A 12010-nucleotide genomic window follows, 5' to 3' on the forward strand; every position below is an offset into this window, starting at 1 on the left:
AATCTTGCCAGTCAGGCAGCTCACTTACGGTCTACATTATGCAACTTTAGGATCAAGTTTCCCATAAAGGCTACAAGGATTATTTTTTTCCTTTTTACTGGTGGGTAAGTAATGGCATAAGGTCCCAGGTCAGGCACAATTGGTCAGCCTCCCCCCAAAACCCATGCATAACATGGCTCTAGACTCTGTCCCCTCTTTAACCACAAAACCATTTTCTTTTCTTTTTCTGATTTCACCACAAGCCTCTTGAAAACAGACAGTAAATACTCACAGAAGAAAAAGAGGTCTTAGAGTCTCCAGACTTTTCACTAAAGCAGCTAAATGATTCATGGTAGAACAAATAAAGCACTATAATAAAACCTGGGAAATGTTTCACTGCCATTCCTGGCTCTATCAGACAGTTCCCATAGGAGAACAGCATGTAATTTGTATGTATATTAACCTGTGCTTTCTTTTTAAATTCAAAACACAATAATTAATATTTTTTAAAAATTCTCTTGGGTGATCATAAATCCTAGCAGCATTCTAAGTTTAGAAACATATTTATAACAATTTAGGAGGCAGACAAGACCAATTTTGTGTTTGCTTTCTTTGGTAAAAAGAACTGATTTAAAAATCCTTTTAATGGGTTTGGAAATAATTAGACACCTTCCAGCTGGAATGGTTGAAATGCTTAGCACCACATTACTTTTTTGGTGAGCTGGAAAGCCTCATGACTTTATTTTTTTGCCCCAGTTAGGATTAAAAGAAACCACCCATACACACACAAATCAACAAAGCTTGAAATGAGATGAGACCACAGCACAATAAGATGATCAATTTCAGACCAATATTGCATACAAACTGCAAGCAAAACAAATACCAGATGTGTATCTTATTGCTGTGGACTAGAGGGTACTAAATAAGAGCAATTTCTGACACCAGCCAGAGCTGTACTAGGCATTTCTCTACTTCAAGAGCAGACTCAACAGAATTAATTTACATGAAGCATGCTTGTAAGGAGAAGAGTATAGTCCTGGCCTGGACACAGTGCTGAGTGAAAGATCTTTACCATCATTAGCCACTTTCTCTTCCTGGTCTCACATGGTCTGGACCATGAAGGAAGAGCTGGTGTTCACCCTTATTACAAAAGCTGAACTAAGAAACTGGGAATTATCTTCCATGCCACTTATAAAGTCTGAGGTGTGTAAGCATTCAAAGAAGAGACCAATTTCCTTATCTATCTTCTGGCAAACTAATAAAATGTCAATTTGTGACAGTTTAGATGTAAGCTACACAAAGGGCTATACCTAGAAATTAATTACACAGCAATCAGATCCATCTCCCACCTGAGAAAAAAGGTACAAACAAAACACAACCTCCTGAAACCCCAGATGTAATGCTATTTCCTTAGATATAATGAACACAGAGCAAATAAATCATCTGAGTCAATCTCCACTTCACTTGCAGTACAACCTCGGATTTTTTCCACAATAAAGAAAAATACACTTTCTGAAATGGCAATCTAAACAGGCTGGAATTCCTTGGGATTCTGGCTGCTGCAGGAGCAAGCAAGCCAGAAGACTTTAATCCTCTTATTTACAGTAGTTCTTTCAATCTCTTGCAGAAGTAAACACCTTTGGCAAAAGCAGGGGGTGCCCTAGAGACAGAAGACATCCTATCCTTGGCTAAGTACAATGCAAGTCATGTCACACAGACCAATGGATTTGCCTGCTGAGAAACCTTATCTTACACCTTCCTAGCTAAGGTGAATGAGAGATTAAGAAGTCATTTTGTCACAGCTGAAAGGTGTAAAGCACTTTGAACTGAAGGAAAAAATGGTCTATTTCTTTAACAAAATGTTAAGGGTTGTGTGGAGGGGAGTGGTAGAAAAGTCCTTTGCTTTACGTGCTATTTTAAAAAAATAATTTCTTTACTAGGTCAATTCTCCACTGCGGTTTATTACAAGATGAACTTACAGTTTATTTAAAAGGTAGGGGTTTTTTTGTTTGTTCTTAAGTAGTCAATTGTGTAAAGTTTTCATGAGAACTTTAAAAGCCATTGTTTTGATTGAATAAAGAATATACTATTTTTATTGCCATATTAGACACTCATAAAGACTTATTTTATAACCACATTCCAAAGGAAAAATAAGTAAGCTTTGCTAAATTTGCTTCGCAGCACTTTCACCAGCCCCTGGAAACCCTTACCTTGGGCTGGAGCACAAACCACTCATCACCCTGATTTTCAAAGTTCCAGGAATCAAACGGAATTTCCACCTCCCCAAGGAAGCTGTTGCGTCCAAATCTGTCATAGTGCCAAACAGAAAGCTGCAGGGTCCTGGTTTCTAGCTGTGTGTGACTGATGACATACTATCGACCAAAAAAAAAAAAAAAAAAAAAAGAGAAAAAGAAACTCTCAGAAGGAGCAGAAATAATACTTTCCACAGAGCCTTTAATAGCTCTAGCTCAACTGCACAAAGCCCACAGCAGCTAACAGATGTAGCATGAGTTGTTTTCTTTGCAAACAAGACAGATCTAGTAAAAAAGCTCATAATGTTAAATCTCTTTACTGTATGTATCCAATGGTAATTAATGCTACTATCACAATTGTGGGTTTTTCTGTATAATTTACTGGGTATTCATGACTTTAAAGTAAATTATTATGTTTAAAACTATGAACTTGTTAATTCCTTATAAGTTTATGTGAAAGAAGCAGATCAACATCAAAGTTTAGTTCCTAAGAAGAAACCCCACTAGTTCTTTCATCCCTAAAGAGTCTGGTAAACACTACTATTCTAGAAATAGTGACTTCTTTTCAACTGAGTCTTTGTAACTTAGACAAAAATTGTTCTGAAAGCAAGTAAAATTGCATCTGCAAAGCATGCAGCAAGTGTACCAGTTTTAGTAACCATTGTTGGTTTTGAAAGATATTAAAAATTCCTCTGAAGAAACACCAGCTTCAAGCAAATACACATAAAATTAGAAACATCTGGAATTCTAACTCTGCATACTCTGCTTTTAGCAAAAGGCCAATTAAATCCCTGAAATTCACTCTCCTCCTAATGTTAGCTGAAGAGCCCCATATGCCTTCATTTTTGCATCAGAAACAATGTCTGGACACACACACACATATTACCCAAAAGCTGAAACAGCCAAGTCAGTTGGCGAGCCACACAAGTAGGTTACTAATGTAAAGCTACTTCTACAATGTTTAATCCTAGATGCCAACAGTTCCACATTGAGAGTTTTCATATTTAGCAACAATGGAATTAAAATCCAACAGGGAAGATACAGATGGATTTGGTTATTTTTATTTTCTTTTCATAACAGTAGTTACAGTTGGGATGAACAGATGTAGCTCTTGCTCACCTACCCACAATTCAAGTAAGATCTCTGTTACAACTTGCATTTTTATCAAGCTGCTTAGGTCCTAGCCTCACTGAGTTCCCTACCTGAAAACATGTTTAGTGCTACATTACTTGCTAAATAGAGTCCAACACCGTTTTGTTTTTCCAGTTCAGGAAAGTATTAACTCTACCACAAACCATTTTAAAATGAGGCTATACAAGAGATTCTCCCTTGGCAAGCTGTCTGGCCAGACCAAGTGTGCGTACATCTGCAAAATGGTTTTGTAGCCAGGTTAAGCCAAGTACACTGGCCAGGGAATATATATTAGCCTCTATTATAAGAAACATAATTTAAAATCACTGAAATTTAAAATAGTAATAATTATTAAAAAAAAATTTCAGGAGAAACTAAAAAGAGTTTTTGGCCTCATGGCAGCCAGCTGGGATAGCTCTCGCCAGTCAACAGGAAAGGGAATCACCAGAAACCTTGAGGTCCAGGTGCCAGACAGGCAGTGAACTGGGCAGAAACTCTGCCATTCCCATTTGCAGCACAGGGCAAAGGAGGTGAATAAACTGCTTGTGAGGAGCTCAAAATAGTTCAGCCTCTGTAGTGGATGCAGATAAAAGGCAAGGAAGCCCAGGCCTTGAGCTCCACCAGTCCTCAGGAAAGTATTCTGCCATTGTCTTTTGCAATAGAATGAACTTCACCAGAGCTCTTTAGGAAGGTAGGTAGTGTTGGCATTTTCTTACCAAAGTCAGTTCTGCTTCAAAAATAAATTAAAGCCTCCAGATAAATTAATATCTGAAAAATCTCTTTGAAAATCATTTTGATGGGAAGTTTTAAGCTAGATCTACTTCAGCAACAGTTGCTAACTTAGGGTTTAGGAAACCTTTAAGGTGCTTTTAAAAACTCTGAGCTCAGGTTAGCTGGAAACATCAAGAGTTTTGAAAGAGATCCATGGAAACTAATAGAAATTTTACCTGTAAAGGAGAAAAACAAACAAAAACACTTCCCCAATGCTGAAAGCCAGAAACTACAACTCAGGATTATTAGATGTTTCTGCTTAAATACCTTCCCTTTCAAGGCATTGCTTCTAAATTCCAATCCCCATACTGGAACACATACAGAAAACCCCTGTGAGCACAAGTGAAACATTCATTGCAGCCTGAGAGAGAGACAGTGTTCTCACCTTCAGCGTTTCATTAAATTCTGGATTGGTGCTGTTACTTTTAATTTTGGTCTTGCGTTTACTTTGGCGGGATTTATCAGGCAGAAGGTATGCTTTGACATATCTGCAGATCAAATAGTATATTATTAGCAAGGAATAAAAATGACCAGTTTGAGCATGTACCCAACATGGCTGCATCAGCAGCACATATGAGCAAATTAATTTTTGCAGTCTAAATAATGTACACATGTAATACAGAATATCTGAAACATGGAAAGGTAGGATCTTTACCTACAAATACAGCAATGTTAGATAGGATTAGAATAAGAAAAGGCAGACCTAAATTAATTTACTCATTGTCAGAAAGGCAGAGTGCTTTTCCTTTTTAAATATACAGTTACTTAATGGTTACATATGAGAACACAAACTGAAAATGAGAGAATTAAAAACTACATACCTCACGTACAATAGGCTTAAACATGATTGGAGACACTAATTACTACTTCCTGATGAGAGGATTTACATATTATACTAAAAATTACGATGAGAAGCTCAGAAAACATGGTCCTTACAAAGTGAATCTATGGATGTGTGAAACCAAAGTTATCTCCATCCCTCCTTCCAAAACACCACTCCTCTGGTATAATTTAGTTTTGATTCTAGGAGTAAGAAATCAATTCAGCTTCCCTATTCCTTCATATTTATTGTCCTTTACTATGAAAGAGGTTGATAATTTAAGTAATCTTACTGCTTCACCAGAACAAGCATACCTTGCCCTAATAAACATATAAAAAATGCATCTTTCACAGGGAATCCAAAATAAACCATCACCAGAATGCTGGCTATAGCAATGGGATCTTATGAGTACTCAGGCTCATATCACAGCCCTACTGGCTACAGTTGATGACATGGTGGAGGACACCCCTAGCAGAGTTTAAAAGGAAATTCTTCTCTGTGCTTACGGATCGGTCCTTTGTTTCTTCTCATCTGCAATGGCCAGGTTTCGGCAACTTTTCACTAGGATGTTGAGGGCACCTGTTTTGTAGCTGTAGTTGATGTTGAGAAGGATTTCACCACTGACCTTCACGTTGCCATAGTCACCAGTTTCACTATACACACTCAACATGCTGTTAATGCTAGTCTGGACAGGGAGGAAAAAAACAAAAGGTCTTAGAGGTTTTAACAAATGACTCTTTTCCAGAGTCTGCTTTTTTCATACAGCTTTTTCATACAGCTACAGCCTTGCAATATTGTCACACTTGTTAGGATGTAAAAGGGAATAAGAACTATAATTAATAGTAGTTAAAATGTCTAGACACTTAATGTTTTTCCATGCAGGACTTACACCTATTTACAAACATGACTACATCTAAATTACCACCATTTAATTCATGCATGAACTGAAGAGCATGCAGACGACATAAATTGTAAGCTTGTGTGAGTTCTCAGCAGTAAAAAAACCCCCCAAAACCAAACACCGCCGTGGTTCAGCTGCCCCCCTAATTTTTACTGAGTCTCATAAAACAACTGCTGACAGAACCATTAGAAAAAGTTGTAAGGATGCTTCCCATAATGGAGGTGGTATAAATCCACGTTTGTTTAAAGTGACACCTCTCATTAGCAATTCAAAAACAATGACCAAAATTCACTACTCACCATTTCTGCAATCTTCCTGAAGCCAAAAATATTTACCAATAATCCTACAAAATTTTCCACTGTAACGTAATTTATCACCCCTCACTCTTTTTTTTTTTTTCACTCATGCCATAGAGAGTTTTGCTATGAGGACTTCCTCTTCCAAAAGATTACAATTAGGAAAGAACTAAATATTTTTAAAGAAAACCAGAGCAGTATGCAAACTGCCAGAACCAGAGGCATTCAAGTAATCTGGCTCACATTTCCTTTTGAGCTGTTGAGCAAACCTAACACAGAGGAACTCTGCAAGACACACAGGTACAGTCTTCAAGAAAAAGGGAGAAAAGAGAGAGGAACTTTAAAAGTAAGCTAAGCAGAGGATTCAGGAGAACTCACAGTATCACCATCTGTTTCAGGAACATTTAAATATGTCCATTTTCTGTCGGAGCCTTCTGAAGAGTTCTTTAAAGAGGCAGTGCAAAAGATGAAAAGAGTGTCAGATAGATACTGTAAGAAAGAATAAGTGCAGTGATAAATCTTTACCTATACAGTTGGGTAAAGGAAGTTTGTATTGCAAAGAGGAAAGGGGGAAGGGAAGGGAAGGGAAGAAATGGAAAGGGAAGAAATGGAAAGGGAAGAAATGGAAAGGGAAGAAATGGAAAGGGAAGGATCCTTAGGTAAGTGGGCAGCGAGAGATAAATGACTGGGGAAAAAACCCAACAGAAAGTTTTAAAAAAACAGATTACATCTGACCCTAGAACTTATGGAGACACAATTTCTGAAGTGCTTACAAACCACAAACAAAATAATACAGATTTAGTAGAACTTGATGTACTTGACTTTTCTCCCCTAATTTTCTGTTCAGTGGCATTTACACTGGTTATCACATATGCTGAATGTAGTGTTCTTAGGAAATCTACTCATTTTTCTGTTTCGTAAGTAGTAAACAACCACCACATATGGATGATGAAGAGCCTCGTATTAGTACCTCAATACGATTTATGTTTGTTTTGCATTGTATCTTACTGCTGCAGTAAGGCACTGGAACAGCTCAGTCTTACTGATGTGATGGGTCTTGACAACACTACATTAATGTGTTTAGGTGAGGAATAGGTGAAGGATGCAGGGGAAAAGAAATACACAGTTCATGCACTAGCTTTGGGAAAAATATGAAGAAAAATACCCTAGTGCTGAGATACAGCTCCTGCTCAATGTCACTTTCCATTTCCATTTAGCTCACTCATGCTACAGGCAGATTTCAAGCATCTTTAACCCTCTGAGGTTTTTCTTCCCTTAGCCCAAATGCTCATTGTCAGAGTAGCAACACTGTACTTTAAATTCTCATTATTTGAAAAAGGAAAGAAAACAGAAAAAATGCATTTAGAGCCTGCTGTCCATTAATAACATTATTTCAACGTGACTTAATAGTACACAGGTATTTGACAGATAAATACATGAAAAAATCTGAATAGTGTAGAAGGCTCAAATGCTTGCAAGAAGCAGAGTAAAGGCAAAATCGAGAGAGGGGGGAATGTTAGTAAGTAGTAACACACACTAAAGGGGAATAAGCAAAGAACAGGTAAAATTGTCCTTCTCTTGCAGGGTGAAGCAGCTTGCCATTCACAACTTTGCCATTACCATAGAATTGCAGTGACATTAAAAATCATGTCATAGTGAATAGAGAGAAACAAGAGCATTGAGATGTGAGGTTATCTGACACCCACAGCAGTGGAAAAGCTACCTCTGCTTAAGGAAATCTACACCAAAGGACAAAAGCCAATGCATGGACATAATGCTGCCTGTAGCAGCATTCTGTAGAGGGAAGGCTCTCTACATGTGGTTCCTCAATTAGAAGCCTCAACAGAGAAAGCACTTAAGCATCTGCAATCCTCATATCAATATTCAGAGGAAATAAAATTAATTCTGTCTGTAAAATCCAGCAAGCATTGGACACAATGAGTCACAGTCAACCTTGGGTAAGTGGGTCTAATTAGACAAATGCTAGCAGGCTACATTTGCTCGTCTGATTTGGTATGAAGTGTCACAGATCTCTGTTGTGTTTGTTTCTGTGAACTACGCAAGTTAGAAGGGAAAAGGGTCTGGACATGACCCCATCTAAGATACCAAAATGCTCTGATGCAAATTTTCTCAGCCGTTTCTCCTCCCCGTGTAAGCCAAGCTTGGATTCAGCTGACTCCATCTCTTTGGGATAAAGAACTTAAGTGGACATTCCCTGGGTCCTGCTTCCATAGGGAATAATGGGAATGCAGTGTAGAAAGGACAGTTCATTGATTACTGACATGAACTAAATTTTCTATTCCATTTTAGTATTACAGATTCATCTCTTCATCCTCTTCAGCTTTCCCATCTTCTACCTGGAGTTTGTTGCAGTTTACTTGGTACTCTATATGCTGACCAGAGCTATTTTTAGACACAAGTTATGAAGGAGCATAAGTGGAGCAGAGTGGGCTCTGTGACTTTTCTGAAGATGCTATCAGTTGCCCACATCCTAAGTGTCAGATCCCAAAACTTAAGTACACAACAGGTAGTCATAAACTAGACACGTTAAGGACTAATTTTATAATCCATTTTCTTTTCCAGTGAATATCAGACTGCATAAGGAACTGCACTAGGCTTGTTATACCAATTTTGTTGCATCTTAAGCACCTGTTACAACCTGAAAAGGCAGGTATCCTTCTAAAACCAACATTAGGTTGCAACAATTAAGACAACCACAAGACTCGAACATCTGATATACAGTATATAGTAGGTGGGTATGGCAACAAACAAAAGGGTTTAACAGAAATATACTCCAATGTTTGCAAAAGGTAGAAAAGTTCTCACCACCAAAATCCCCAAGAATTCCCGTCCTCACTGTGAAGAGAAATACTTTTCAGATGTGGGTGGCATAGCAATCATGTCCTCAAGAAGAGGAGAAGCTGGGTTGTGGGACAGACAATGATGCTACAGAAGTAACACGTATGCAAACACACACACGAGTATTTGTGTCCCAAGAAGATGAACAATCAGAAAATGGTTTGAGATGGAAGATCCTACCACAGCCTTGTACTCTTCATTGCAAGTAGATTAAGTGCTTCTCTGCAAAGCTGAGCAGTCATGCACTGCAAACATCTATGGTTTGCCTTCTCCACATGACAGCTTGGGAGTAACCTGAGCATGTGAGGAAATCTACTGATTGGCAGCCAAAATGGTTTTACCTTTCCATGCACGGCAGAGATCAACATTTTAGCTTTGAACAGCATAAAAAATATAATGGAAAAACTATGCAAATGTTAAAGGATGTTTCTCAAGTGCAGGATGAAAGACAATCTGCAAAAGGGTATGAACTCTTTTTTTATTTTTTCTGGAAACAATGATCTTTTGTGGAAGAAAAAGCATATGTTTTCTATTTAAGATCTTGCTGTTGATAATCCACTTATCAAATGTCCGTGTTTCCTTGAATAATGACAGGCCACTAGATCAATATCTTCTTCTGTTTCATCCAGATAATCCTAAATGACAAGCAGGCATTTTAGTTGCCATGTTCTGCTCTGTCTTTGGTCACCCTCTGTTGCTTAGTTTTGTTTCATATATTTTTCACTTTAAGCAGATGATGCAGGATGCATTCAAAATTCTAATCTCTAGAGGAATTTTGATTTACATTTTCCACATCTTCGCACAGGCACACAGCACAAGTGGAAGAGACACTGTTATGGTTTCAGGGTTCAATTGCTTGACACACATACTACGTATCTTATTCTGGAGGTGTAAACCGTTACATGGCTAACAACTGTGCACATAAACAAAATCCACTTCCATTCCCACTAACATTCCCATGAGAATTACATTATTCTAGTTACTACTATTTGCATTCAGGAATTCAGCTTTAGAAATCTTAGACATTTTTCAAATTCTTAACAAAAGAAATGAGTGATCATTAACACAGACCTACTTTCTACCAGACAGTGCTTAAAGCCCCAGGTTACTCAAACCACATGGGAATAAACTTGCCCTGCCATCATACACACTGAATATATTTGAGAGGTAAACAAAAAACCCAGTTGATGTCTATGTTTTAAAAATAATTAAATTCTGGTATTATTTTAATAATTTAAAAATTGAGGAAAGATCACCAAGTGCACAGCTTCATATATGTGCCTGACTTTTAATAAGCAAGACTGAACTGTAATATTTTTAGCTCATATACAGAAAAAACCCCCTCGTTTTCAAACAGAAGCAATAAAGTAAAATCTAAATAGAAACTTAAAATCTGGTTGATGGTCCTAATAGGGCAGTTAAGTTTTACTTAAAGTTTCAGGAAAAAAACAACAAACCAATATACATCACAGAATCACAGAATATTAGGGGTTGGAAGGGACCTCCGAAGTTTGAGTCCAACCCCCCTGCCAGAGCAGGACAAAATAAAAATAAAACAAAACAAAACAAAACAACTAGGGCAGATCACTCAGGAAGACATCCAGACAGGTCTTGAAAGTCTCCAGAGAAGGAGACTCCACAACCTCTCTGGGGTGCCTGTTCCAGTGCTCTGTAATTCTCACAGTAAAGAAGTTCTTCCTCATGTTGAGATGGAACTTCCTGTGCTTGAATTTGAATCCATTGCCCCTTGTCCTACCACAGGACACAGTGAAAAGAGCCTGTCCCTGCCTTTTTGATGCCCAGCCCTCATGTACTTATAGACATTAATTAGATTCCCTCTCAGTCTTCTCTCTAGTCTGAAAAGCCCCAGGTCTCTCAGCCTTTCCTCATAAGGCAGGTGTTCTAGTCCCCCAATCATCCTTGTAGCCTCCATTGGACTCTCTCAAGTAAACTCTTGTCCCTCTTGAACTGGGGAGCCCAGAACTGGACACAATACTCCAAGTCAGGTCTCACCAGGGCTGAGTAGAGGGGGAGGAGAACCTCCCTCGATCTACTGGAGACACTCCTCTTAATGCACCCCGAAATACCACTGGCCTTCCTGGCCACAAGGGCACATTGCTGCCCTGTGGATAACTTGTTGTCTACCAGGACTCCAAGGTCCTTCTCCATGGAGCTGCTCTCTAGCCTGTACTGATGCATTTTGTTGTTCCTTCCCAGTTGCAGGACTGTGCACTTACTCTTATTGAACCTCATTAGGTTCCTCTTTGCCCAGCTCTCCAGCCTGTTCAAATCTCACTGAATGGCAGCACAGCCCTCAGGTGAACCTGCCAATCCTCCCAGCTTTATGTCATCAGCAAGCTTGCTGAGAAGACACTCTGTCCTGTCATCAAGGTCATTGATAAAGATGTTGAAGAGGACTGGACCCAGCACTGATCCCTGAGGGACTCCACTAGTTGCAGGTCTCTATAGGATCGCTATCTTCCTATCAAGTGTAGCTTGGAAATGTCAAGTGTTAAAGCATTAAACCTTATGGCAGGTATTTCGAAAGACTCTGCTTTTAGTTTTAATGGAAGCAAAGTATTCAACTTCCTTATACCTGCTTTGCAGCTATAAAAATCTCATGTGGTGACCTACCTCACTCTCTATGGTTTAGTTGCTCTTACTCTCCTAAACTAAAGAAAGAACTGTATTCAGACTCAGCCATCTCAAAGGCTTCTATGGTAATCAGGAAAAAACAGAGCAGAGAAGAAATGCTGCTGGAGAATTGAGCTATCACAGCTTGGGTCAAGGTCTGGAGAGCATTTGTCATTAGCATGCATAAAACTAGCTGTTACTTCTCCCCATCTTTGCTACAGTGACTGAAGTAAAATCAGCTGAAAGTGATGCAAAATTTTCTATTACTATTTTCCAATTGTAACTGCATATTTAATATTAAACACAAGAAAATCAGGACAAGCCATCACTACAGGGACCCAAATTTACATACTAAAGCTAAAATGCT

The 12010-nt window shown here is 38.6% G+C and overlaps 1 protein-coding gene across 1 annotated transcript in view; it reads right to left on the minus strand.

Moving 5' to 3' along the window:
- Positions 1-12010, minus strand: part of SYTL5 (synaptotagmin like 5) — a 92793-nt gene that overhangs the window by 6979 nt on the left and 73804 nt on the right. Inside the window, exons 10-13 of the mRNA XM_051609126.1 lie at positions 6529-6594; positions 5460-5638; positions 4519-4621; positions 2190-2351 (exon numbers count right to left, since the gene is read on the minus strand). Of these exons, the coding sequence (XP_051465086.1) occupies positions 2190-2351; positions 4519-4621; positions 5460-5638; positions 6529-6594 (510 nt within the window). The remainder of the gene's footprint in view (positions 1-2189; positions 2352-4518; positions 4622-5459; positions 5639-6528; positions 6595-12010) is intronic.

Source organism: Apus apus, chromosome 1, assembly GCF_020740795.1.
Source record: "Apus apus isolate bApuApu2 chromosome 1, bApuApu2.pri.cur, whole genome shotgun sequence".
NCBI classification, from domain to species: domain Eukaryota; kingdom Metazoa; phylum Chordata; class Aves; order Apodiformes; family Apodidae; genus Apus; species Apus apus.